We start from the raw sequence: 12,690 nt of genomic DNA on the forward strand, positions 1-12,690 counted from the left end.
TTAATTATATTAAGAGGGATTCAACATATTTCTTTCATGTGAATAACTTATTTTGCATTAATAGAAGGAATTAAAAACTACAGCTTTGGAAATTATTAGTACAACAAATGTACACCCAGAAACACAAACAACTGCAACATATACACTACCATATAAATGTTAATAAATATACCACTAACTACTACTCCGATTATCTTACCATAATCACATCTCTAATTACAATCTTTAATTTGCATTAATCAATATATCAGTTTTTTTTTCTACTTCCCTCTTAAATTATATATTTATCTATCTATCTCTCTCTCTCTCTCTATATATATATAATTAATCTAAAAAAAATTAATTAAAAAAATAAAATTAGCTTATAAGCCAACCCGGTTAAATTAAATAGATTCATCCACAATTAACTTACACTTCCCACAGAACAGATACAGTCTTAATTACAAAAATATACATACTTTCATTAATTTTCCAAAATTAGCCCCCGCAATAGCCCCTCCAAAATCATCCAAATATATCACATTTGATGCCCTCAAATCCATGCAATTAATTTATGCATTAATCCCCAACATCTTCTTCTCCGCAGATATAAACCCCTGCCTACACTCTGTTGTCCGGCATGGCGAGGAAGAAGGTGAAGCTGGAATGGATAGCTAACGGCTCCGCCCGCCGGGCAACCTTCAAGAAGAGGAGAAAGGGGGTGTTGAAGAAGGTGGAGGAGCTCAGCACGCTGTGCGATGTGAAGGCATGCCTCATTGTTTATGGGCCCGGCGAGTCCCAGCCGGAGGTCTGGCCTTCGCCGCAGGAGGCTAACCGAGTTCTCGCCAAGCTCCGCCGGTTGCCGGAGATGGAGCAGAGCAGGAAGATGATGAACCAGGAAGGTGATGGCCGTAAGGCTTATTCATTCATTTATATATATTTGTCATTTCGTTGTATATTGCACGGCCGGGTTCATCCGAATCATCGTCTGGACATGCGGTCGATCGGCACCACATGTAACATTTGTTTGTGAATTTGATCACACCAGTTGCTAAATGGTGTGGTTGAATCTACATCATCATCTGCACATACAACAACGTGATATTTTCTCTTTTCTTAGAGATTTACATTCATATAATTGACATGATCTTACATATCTAACATATTAGTTTTATATTTGTTACCATAACATTTTATTCCTTACAATATTGTTAGAAACCTTTTGCTTATAAAATGGAAATGATTGTGAGTGATGTTTTTTTATGTGATTTAAGGATTAGATATTATTAGGTCAGTATATACAGAAATATATGTGGTGGATATATATGTAAATATGTAAAGAACCGCATGGTATGCATGTAAATTGCCTATCTTATTTTAAGATATAATATGAGGACTATAAATATTAATATTATGATAAAAAAAAAATTGTTTCAGAGTTTTTCTCTTAAGAAAGGGACAATTGCATACACACCACCCAATTCCTATATTTACATATCTAACAACTAATTTTTTTCTTTTTTTATATTTATACCACAACTTTTTCATATCACATCAAAATACCCTCAAATTTTTAACACCACATCAAAAATATAATTTTCATTACCTTTTTATAAGTGAAATACACTTTTTCATGCAAAAAACATGATGTTAGAAGTGTAACTAGTAAACATTGCATGGTATATATGTAAATACAAAGAATTGTGCCGCCGTCCGTAGTTTATTGAGAGCAGTCTCTTTGAAAGTACTAAGTACTATCAGGTTACGTGTTTGAATTTTCTTCTGGCCAATTTGCCGGGGTCCTTGAATAGTTAGACACATGAGGGTGGCTGAGAACTCGTATAATAGCCTCCAACTATTCTTTTATATATACCCTCTAGTTCAATAAAATTGTTCTTTTTTTGTAGGCTTTATAAGGCATAGAATAACAAAGCTGCAAGAGCAAATTCGAAAGCAGGACAGAGAGAATCGTGAACTAGAGACAATGCTTCTGATGCAACAGGGCCTGGCAGGCAAAATAAACCTGCAGAGCATAGAAAGCAGGAGCCTGACAAGCCTTGCATGGCTCATTGAGCTCAAGATGAAGGAAGTGCGGAAGAGATTAGAGCTCCTTCCCTTAGAGAGGGCTGCAAAGAGGGTGGAGGTGAAGCAGGAGGAGGAGGAGGAGGAGCTGCCTCCAATGGCGGAGATTTCGAAGGAAGATGAGCAGGGGACGGCGGCGACGCCGGAAGGGAAGGAGAGGAAGGTGTTCGACAGGGAAGCTATGGAGGATCTGCAGAGGCAGGAGTGGTTCTGTGAGTTTATGAATCCACAGGATGAGATTATGGATAATGATTCTCTTTACTTTGAACATGCAGGTCCTGCTTGGTTGGATGATGATTTTCCAAAGAATTGAATGATGGTGGGAGTTAATGGGGTTAGGGTTTTGGTGGGGGGAGGGGAAGAATATATTACATGTAATGTAATGTAAGTATGTGCGGAGGACGATCTGGATAAGCTAAAAAAATATGTATTAAACTTTTTCTTTTCTTTTATCGTCCTCTGCAGATACCTGCAACACATGTAATATTTCTCAAGGAGAAAGGGATAGGATAATTAGTTCAAGATTTTCTGAACAAAAATATATATATATGTAGGCATGTATGTAGGGGTAGGAAAATTATCTTATTTGCCAAGTCAATTTATTTTGAGATTTAATTTGGGCATTAGTATGTTTATGTCACTGTTTGTAAATATTTGGTGCCAATGTTAATGACAATGCTCAAAATATATTGTGAGATAGAGAGACAATCTTTTTATTGTTTAGGGTTTTTTTTTTAATAGCATGGTTTATATAACATTGATAATAAATTTTGAAGAGTTGTCCAAATGTCTAAAACAATATTAGCTTTAGAAATATTGCTTCACAAAGATCTAAATATTTCAACATATTTGATATTGGCACCTTCAAATTTTGTTTTTTTTGAAAATAAGGTTAAAAATCAACTTGTTTGCAGTTTGCTGTTCATTCAACTTTGGATGGTGAGCTAATGTGATTTTGAGATAACTATTTAATTTCTTTTTTAGTAGAAAATTTTTATTCCCACTTATTGGGATAAACCTTTGTTGTTGTTGTTGTTGTTGTTGTAGTAGTAGTAGTAGTAGAAAATTTTCAAATGACTGTTTGTTACAAATGATCCTACGTAATATTGACAAATGATGTTGATCAATATAATGTTATGAGTAACTACTATGCTAATTTTATTTCAAAGTTTAATTAAATTTTTTTTTTGAAGCAATTAATCATTATTATAAGAAATAACTTTATCAGACCACTCACTGTGAGAAAATATTCAAGTTTATGAATTGATATTGGTTTGAGGTAGTGAAAATGTTTTAGTTACAAAAAAAGTAAAATTCTTGTATTAAAAACATCTCTTTGAGAAAATTTTAACTTCTTTTTGTTAAATATGCTAACCAAAAATAAATTTATTGGAATATTTTATTGACAATAATCTTTTCTCTTGAAAAACTTTCACAACCCTTATAATGAACATGATAAATAATTCTTGAACAAATCATAATTTACTTGAAGTGATGAATTTTCTAAATAGCTCACCATTAAAAAAACAAATAGCGAGTTGCCTTTTTTATCAACTTTATTAAACTTTGATTATGTATAAAATATTGTTTAAGGTTAAGTATTCAATAAGTGTTTCTACCTAGCTAAAGGTGGCTTTTACTTTTATGGCTTATATTGCTTGGATACTTATATATTATTTCAATGATGTGTTACATTTAGATAATATCACAATGAATTGATTTTTTTTTTCTCTCGAATTTTTTTAAATATGGAAATACCATGTTATTTTCTATTTTGACTTTGAAGAGATATGTGTGGATTGTTTTTTCTTACTTCATATTCCCCATTAAGGAATTCATAACAAGCTAGGAGCTAAAAAAATATGATTAAATATTTTGTGGTGATTGTGAGAGCAAAATGAAAATTTTAAGTTTAGTCTTATATTTGGCATATTAGTGATTTGAAAGAGAACATTAATGGCATGTAAAGTAGGAAAATAGGAACACTTATGGACATTTTTATGCTTACAAATTCTTAGGTTTTAAAGGCCTTCAAATTAAAGAGTCTAGAGTAAATTATTTTTGTTGTAATCACAAAGATAAATTAAATTAAGAAGCCAACCAATGCCTATGCTTTCATTGTAGTCCTTAGCATATAGTAATTTGGAACTCACAAGGCTCTACAAAAAACTCCTAAAATCGAAGTGAGTGATTTAGATTTAATAGAATGAACCTTTAGAAATGACTACTGAATGGGTTTGGAAGTATGGATGAAATAACTGAATAATTAAATTTAATACCCACAACAAGATATATTAACTTTGCTTCTAAATTTTTTTCCTTCCTATGTAGTAAATCAAACACTATTTTCTTTCATCTTATGTTATTAAAATATAGATCGAAAAATTTTCACCAACACTAGATGTATATGGTAGTAAATCGTCGCCAAGTCTTGGACTTAGGAGAGATGTACTCAAAGAGAGAGAGAGAGAAGTATTTTGAGGTGATCAAATGCTTGATCACATTTGTCATTTGGCTGAAAAATACTTTACAATTCTTAAGAGTCTTAAGATATTGTGAATATTTATGCCAAGACCTTTGACAAGATTTAATTTAAACATATCTTAAAACTAGTTTTAAGGAAGCATTTCAAAGGATTATAATGCATATATAATTTTATCAAAGTCATAAACATCTATTATGTACATCCAAGACGAGTTAGTGCTAGGGTTATGCTTAAATAGCAAGTAATCAACTTAGTTCTATATATTCCATATTTTTAGCATTTTAAATACACAACCCATCATTCAAAGCTAAAATACTCAAGATAGTTTAGTTTAACATAAAATACAACATATAATATTATCATCTATTATCAGTGATGAAAGCCATCTTTTCCTTATTGGCTTATTAATGGGTAATTGATAATCAAATCAACCGACACATTACATAATATAAATACAAATATTTGAGCCAGATGTAAATCTACATAATATAAATACAAATTTCCATCTGTTCCTTAAAATATAGACATTTTCTATAAACATTCATGGAGAAATATAAAGTAGTTGAACTACACAAACTGAAAACTCACTAAATGGTTATCATATCCTGAATCTATAAAACCTTTTCAATCAACTCAGTTGTAGATCTTTGATCTGTACAAAAATTGTTCCAGTTTAATTCTCTCTCTTAAATTAAAGAAGCTTTGCTAATCTAATGGGTGCAATTACAAACATACCACCCAATTTCCATGTACTTGCACATATAACATCAAAATTTTACATTTTATATTTTTATAACACCCAAATCTTTCATATCACATAAAAAAACACCACCATTTTTAGCATTTTTAAAAGCCAAATACATATTTTCATGCATAGGTAAGGTGGTATGAATATAAAAATTGAAATTTGGGTGTTAGAACTATTTACTACATGGGGAATTAAGTGATATGTATGTAAATCATCCAAACAAAAAAAATTAGAACATTTCATGACCACATTACAGTGGAGTTGCTCTGCGGGAGCTGTGGAGTCATGCAATGTTGCTTCCAATGCTGATTGGCCTGAACTCCAATGCCAGAAATATCAGATACACCATTCTCGTCTTCAATTTCCATATTTGTAGTCGCTTCCGCGTCTTCGGCTTCCATGGGTTCTTCATTCGGCTCATTTCCAGATGCGAAGGCTTCCATTACTTGTCGAGTTACGTCGGCATGAGGTGGAACCCAAGGAACCACAGCTAGACATTTCTTAGCAGGTGATTGCATCTCTTCCTCAACCTCTTCTTCAACCAGCATGTTTGGGTTCCTTGGCCAGAATGTGTAATCTACAAAATTTAAACCAGCACTAAAGTGACTTAAAAAAACATGAAAAGAATTCATGAATTAGGGAATTAATAACAAAGAATTCACGAAAAGGAAATACAAAGAACAAAAGTAAAAGAAGACTTAAATCTTTTTCCTTTTGCAGAATGAAGGACTCAATGACTTAAAAATAACATGAAAAGAATTCATGAATTATGGAATTAATAACAAAGAATTCATGAAAAGGAAATACAAAGAGCAAAAGAAAAAGAAGCCTTAAATCTTTTTCCTTTTGCAGAATGAAGGACTCACAATAATCTCAATATGTGCTACAGGAAATTAGACAACCCAATTCCAATGTATTTACATATCGACATCTATAACTTTTATTTTACATTTATGGCATCTAAATCTTTTATATCACATCGAAAAAAAACTACCATTTTTAACTTTTAAAAAATGAAATACACCTTTTCCATGCATTGGAAAGGTGGCATGTATGTAAAAATTGGAGTTAGATATGTAAATACACAGATAATTGAGTGGCAAAATATTAGCATGAAGATGGCTATAAGAATGCTTAAAACAAAAATACAGATACAAAGAAATAAAAAAAATGTAACAAGAGAAGGATAAAGGAGCTTACTCTTGAGGCAAGAGATCAGTTTTGGGTTAATTTTAAAATAAGAGGCCATGTGAGCATCTGGAGGATGATACATAACCAGAGCTCTTTCTTCATTTAAGGTGGAAGGCGAAACAGCTTCGATTAATCCTGACCGCACATCCATCACGGCACTAGACATTTCCTCATCGGGCCGTTCTTTCCCAAGAATTGAGGGAAAAATTGGTTCTTGATTTTCCGCGATCAGAGGCAATTCAACATCCTTAAGCATAAATTAAGAAAGACAAAAAATCAACTTAAAAATATGGTGCGAGCTGTTTTAGCAGGCAGAAAAAAGTAGAAAGATAAAAAATCATTAGTTAATATCATTAATAACAAACCCAGCTAATTAAAGACACTGACACATCATTTAAAACTTGCAATCTGGAATAATCTAAAACCCACTCGAGACTAAATTTTGACACATGAAAAGCCAGAAGTGGAACCTATCAAACAGTTCACTGAAAGTAATAGAAAATGCTTCTTTTTTTGTCATTTTTTATCATGGATCCTTTCCACATAAGAGTTTCCCAAATATATTTCTCAAATGGCACATCATTATGAATGGCCAATTACACCAAAAAATCATAAATTTCAAATTCGGAGAATGGATTGTGCTCTTGATGGTTAAGATGGTCCTTCGAGATCCAAGCTTTCGATCCAAGGTGGCTAGAAGAAGAAGAAGATGAGACTGTCAAATCAGCAACAACAACAAAGCCTTAATCCTACTACGTGGGGTCGGCTACATGAATCCTTTTTTCTCCAATGCGTCCTATTTAGTATCATTATTACATTTAGTTATAATAAATTAAGATCATTTTTTATAAAATAAGCCCAAGTCTTCCTAGGTCTACCACTGCCTTTCTTAACATAAGTCAAATAAAAAACATCTACTCTCCTGATCGGATCATCAGAAGGTTGACGATGCGATTAAACCATCTAAGATGACTCTCTCTAATTTTGTCCGTCACTGGAAATACACCAACCCTATCACGGATATAATCATTTCACATTTTGTCTCTGTGTAAAGCCACTCCTCCTCCTAATCATTCTCATCTCGGCAACACATAACTTAGTATTATGCTCCTCTTTTAAAGGCCAACATTCAACGCCATAGAGCATTGCAGGTATCACCACGGTCTTATAAAATTTTCCTTTCAGTCTAAGCGGTACTTTTCTATCACACAAAAGGCCTGACGCATTCCTCCACTTCAACCAACCAACTTGAATTCTACTCTTAACATCCCCATCTATATCACCATCGCTTTGAACAACAGACCCGAGATATCTAAATCATTCACACCTTTTAATAATTTGATCACCCAAAGTTACACTTCTGTCACTAGAGCTACTACTACTAAAATTACATTCCATGTATTCAGTTTTAGTTCTACTCTGATGAAGGCCTTTAGACTCCAATGTAGACCTCCATAATTCAAGTTTTTCCTAGGCTTTTTCTCTCGTCTTATCCACAAGAAGGATATCTTCAGCAAAAAACATATACCAAGGTACATCTTGCTGTAAATGTCCAGTAAGACAATCCATAACTAAAGCAAAAAGATATAGATCGGAAAAAGATATGGGCTTAAAGTCGATCCCTGATGTAATCCAATAGAAATAGGAAAATATCTGGTCTATCCTCCTTAAGTTCAAACACAAGTAACAACTCTAGTATACATTTCTTGAATGACTTGAATATAAGTCATATCAACACCATTCTTCTTTAAAACTCTCCAAAGGATATCTCTTGGAACCTTATCGTAAGCTTTTTCTAAATCAATAAAAATCAAATGTAGATGCTTCTTATTATCTCTGTACTTCTCCATCAAACCTCTCAATATATGTAAAGCTTCCATAGTAGACCTGTCCGACATAAGTCCAAATTAATTATGAGAAATCTATGTAATACGTCTTAACCTATTTTCAATTACTCTTCCTCCACTCAGATATCTTTTCAGTTTTTAATATTAAAGAGTTTAGTAAGCCAAGAAACTCCCGAATCTCCTAAATATTTCCACACTTCAATTGGGATATCATCAGATCCTACAGACTTTCCACCCTCGGTTTTCTTTAAAGCCTCGGTTTTCTTTAAAGAGCCTCCTCAGCTTCTTTTTTACTAATGCAATGATAAAAATGAAACGTTTTTATTATTAACAATATTAAAATCACTAAAGGCAATGCCTAATGACTACTCACTTGGCATATGAGCAAAAAAATTCTTTCTAATACATGTATAACTACCTCCACACAAGTACAATGGAATTTCTATGGCTCTTCGCTTTAACTCTCCTTTTGAAAGCTCCCTCTCTCCCCTCTTCTCTGAGGAAAACCCTTAATCTTAACAAGTCAAAGTATAAGACTCTTTCCTCTCATCTACAAAGGAACTTCTCAATCTTGAATAAGCCCAGCACGAGAAACTCACAGTAGTTCTCATTTAAGCATTGGCAATGAACATCTCCGATGAGTTTCCTCTCTGTAGTGATGGAGCCCAGCTTAATGCTTCATAGAGGAAGGCCATATGTTGCTGGCAAATACATTCTACACAGCTGATTGAAAAGCCTTGATCAAGAAAACACATAACATATATCCTTCCATTGAGATCAATTCATAAGAAAGAAATGTATCAAGGACATCAAATAAAATAAGGGCCATGTCGCCTTATTTGAAATTAAATAACTTGGATCAAGCTTATATCAAGACATACAGATTTTCATGATCTGGTCAAAATGAATAAGAAATAAATGCTCTATATAACCATATAAAATGATTGTAATCAATATACAACGTCATCTAAAGCAATTTAAGACAATCTATACTGGCCAAAAGAGAGAGAGAGAGAGAGAGAGAGAGAGAGAGAGAGAGACAGCTCAAAGTTGATATAAATGCCTCTCTAAAGTGGTTGGAATTGGTTTATGCGGCTATCTAAAGATATTAGAATTGGTCTACATGTCAATTTAAAGAGAGATCATGGCTCCCTAAATATATAACAATTAAACCACATGAGTATCTACAATAAAATCAATTTACATGGCTAATTATATCTAAAGATCTTATGGCTTTCTAACGAGATTAGAATTAATCCACATGTTTGCCTAAGAGAATAAAACTGATTTTGTATGAACATTTAATAAGCTTTAAATTGATTATGGATATCTAATAATAATAAAAAGAATTGATATAAATGAATACCTAGAAAGATTAGAATGGATCTAAATTTACAGCAAAAAAAATAGAGAGAGAGAGAGAGAAAAACGCAGAGAGTTTGAGAAATATCCTATGCCCAACAAACAAAAATATTTCAATACATTTGATTTACGTACAACCAAACGACCCTTAGCGATTCTGTAATGCATGCTTATTGAAACATCCAACCAAAGAAATCCTACAGCAAGGGGGATTCACCGACAATTTAAAGATAAAAAACTACCATTCTAGCCCATTTGCTTTTATAAAAGAGTATGGAATTTGAACCACAGAGCGCTGTGCACCCCGTGGCCAGAATCGCCCTGTTGTACTGTCAACTCAACTAAACAGTTGTTAAGGTATGAGACAGCAATGTCACAACAAGAATCTCCTAAAAAAAAGCGTTGAATTATCCCTCTTATTCCTTTACCAATGCCCCAGCATATGGGAAGCACAGATGAATATGATTGGTCTCGCTCACAAATCCTACGAAAGCCCCTCCACCACTCACCCCTATCCAAGAACTCGCCAAGTAAACCCAGCTATTGTTCTCTTGAAGGCTCCAACACGACGTTCTTCTTCTCTAAAGGCAGATATCTCTCTGCAGATATCCAAATCCTCCATCATCCACCACATATTAGTGAATTGTAAAGGAAGCCTATAATCCTACAGTGCCGATCCTCTTAATCTCATCCTCCATGCAGCGAAACCTCAGTAAAAAACGGACAACTAAATCTACAAATCTAAATCCTCATATATGGTTCAAATAAACAGTCAAACTTCACATTGCTGTCTAATATATACTTTTTTTTTTCTCTTAAGCAGTTAAGAAACCATGAAAGAAGGAATGATGTAAAAGAGAAGCATTACCAGCCTCCTAATCTTCGTAGCCGGCGCAGAAATCAATGAATCAGAGAAATCGCCGTAGACCTCATCAAAATCTTTCCTCTTCATCTTCCCCGACACATAAATCGCCATTTTCCTGCAAACCAGAAAAACCCTAAACCTAATATGCGAACAACGGATCAAATCTAATCACACGAACATGATATTGCTCCTTCCGCCTTCTCTCTCCCTCTCTCGCTCTCAAATGTTAGCCTTCCGAGATATTTGCCTCAGCTGATGTTTCGTTTGAGCAGAGCCGTAGGCCAGACAAAACAAGGAACACGGGAATCGTTTCGTCCTGCACTGTGTAGATGTCTCTAGAAATTAAGGGGAATTTAGATGCATACCACCCATTTTCTATATTTTTAGATATCTAATATCTAAATTTTATTTTTATATTTATGCCGCCTAAAACTTTCATAACATATAAAATATAATAATTATTTTAAATTTTTAAAAAATAAAATACATCTTTTAATACGCCTATAAAATGACTTATATATAAAAATTAAAATTTAAATACATAGGAAAAATTAATTCTTTTTTTTTTATCAATTTCAATAAATAAATTAGGTGATTTGAAATAAAGAAATGCAGGGTTGCGGGTCAATAATAATTTATTCACACAATTATATATATATATATTAATTTATTTAAATTTATAATGCATTTATTAATGAAATAAATCTGATAATTATAAAATTTACCAAAATTATATTTAAATTTAAATTTACCCACTAGCTTGATTGAGATAAAATAACTACATGAACTCAATAATACTGAATTTATACCCATCCACACATCCGAAGCATTAGTTGTAGAAATTTTAATTTTTCATTACTTGTTCAAAACCACTTTTGCTTTACATACAAACTAAGAGTCTATATGAGACAATTTTTGGCCTCCTCGTTTTAGATTGCCACCACAACTTTATTTGTGAAACTTCTGTCTTATTATTTTCTAGAAATTTCTGTACACATATCTTGTTAACATACGATCGTAAGAAAATTAACTCTCGAATTATATATATATATTATTCCAACGGCAAGCCATTAAAATATTATTTTCTTGATCACAGTTTTAGAACCTCTTTTTGGAAGAGCTGCAACCCTTTAAAATAAAATCAAGCAAGAAGCTATGCACTGATTCCATAATTCAGCATTAAAGTGAGCCTCTATGATTTGGTTAGCCCGACTTGATTATTCAAAAGAAGGCTAGATTGGCATCCTTAATTCAATATAATGAGCCAACAAAATCAATATGCATGCCAATTAACTCGTGAAACATTGGAAAACTTTCCTCTATCCACCTAGTTTTATTTTAGAGCTAATTAAATATAGAAGATTAGCCATTTGAGATAGGCCACATCGTATCACAGGTTCCATCCAGATCCCCACCACCATTTTGGATTGAATGGAACAAATTTAGCCTATTTTTCCTCATAAAAAAATGGAGCCTACCATTCTCATATTTTATTTTATTTGAAAAATAAAATATTACATTATTAGGTTTCATTCTTATTTCTCATGAGAAAAAAAAAAAAAGAGAATACAAGAAATATCATGAAAATATATTTTTTTAAAAAAAGTCTAATAGAAAGAAGAGTAGTTATTCATAAGAGTCTATTTGTTCCTACAATTCCGCCTTTTATAGTAGGATGCCTAAAAGTAGGAATTTGTTAGCCAAGAGTCGACATGGAATGATGATGATGGTGTCAAGAAGTTAATACCTAACACCAAGGCAATATGCCACCAAGCATCATGTCATTAGCTGGTGTCTTCAGGAAAAGATGGTCCTAAGCACCAAGATGGGGTGCCATTAGGCGACGAGTCTTTAACGAAGATCGGCATGAAAAGAAGGCACTAAGAAAGTAGGTTCCTTGAAAAAAGATATTGAGAATTCATTAAATGAGAAGACTTCTTCGAGGAAGGCGCCGATAACTCGTCAAAAGAAAAGACTTCTCAAAACTGAGAATCAAGCAAGTTGTCGAGAAGAAAGACTTTTCAAGAGAAGTCAATGAGTATTCAGCCAGAAGGAATTCTAGTGATAAGAAGTTAGGAGATCAACATATAGTGCTAGGCACCAACTAAAGAGTCCTCAAGAGCGAGTCGAG

General features: G+C 33.2%; 2 protein-coding genes across 2 annotated transcripts; one reads left to right on the forward strand and one right to left on the reverse strand.

The window, feature by feature from the left end:
- The first annotated feature begins 619 nt into the window (after positions 1-619).
- LOC110021912 (agamous-like MADS-box protein AGL80) lies at positions 620-2,374 on the forward strand. Its single transcript, XM_020720626.1, has 2 exons — positions 620-881; positions 1,887-2,374. Exons 1-2 carry the CDS (start codon positions 620-622, stop codon positions 2,372-2,374), a joined length of 750 nt encoding a protein of 249 aa, XP_020576285.1.
- A 3,086-nt stretch (positions 2,375-5,460) lies between these two features.
- Positions 5,461-10,877, reverse strand: LOC110032855. Its single transcript, XM_020736627.1, has 3 exons — positions 10,563-10,877; positions 6,495-6,732; positions 5,461-5,871 (listed from the first exon to the last, which is right to left on the reverse strand). The coding sequence occupies exons 1-3, from the start codon at positions 10,668-10,670 to the stop codon at positions 5,534-5,536; spliced, it is 684 nt and encodes a 227-aa protein (XP_020592286.1). The 5' UTR covers positions 10,671-10,877; the 3' UTR covers positions 5,461-5,533.
- Positions 10,878-12,690: the final 1,813 nt, after the last annotated feature.

This window comes from Phalaenopsis equestris, unplaced genomic scaffold, assembly GCF_001263595.1.
Source record: "Phalaenopsis equestris unplaced genomic scaffold, ASM126359v1 Scaffold000002, whole genome shotgun sequence".
In the NCBI taxonomy this organism is placed as follows: Eukaryota; Viridiplantae; Streptophyta; class Magnoliopsida; order Asparagales; family Orchidaceae; genus Phalaenopsis; species Phalaenopsis equestris.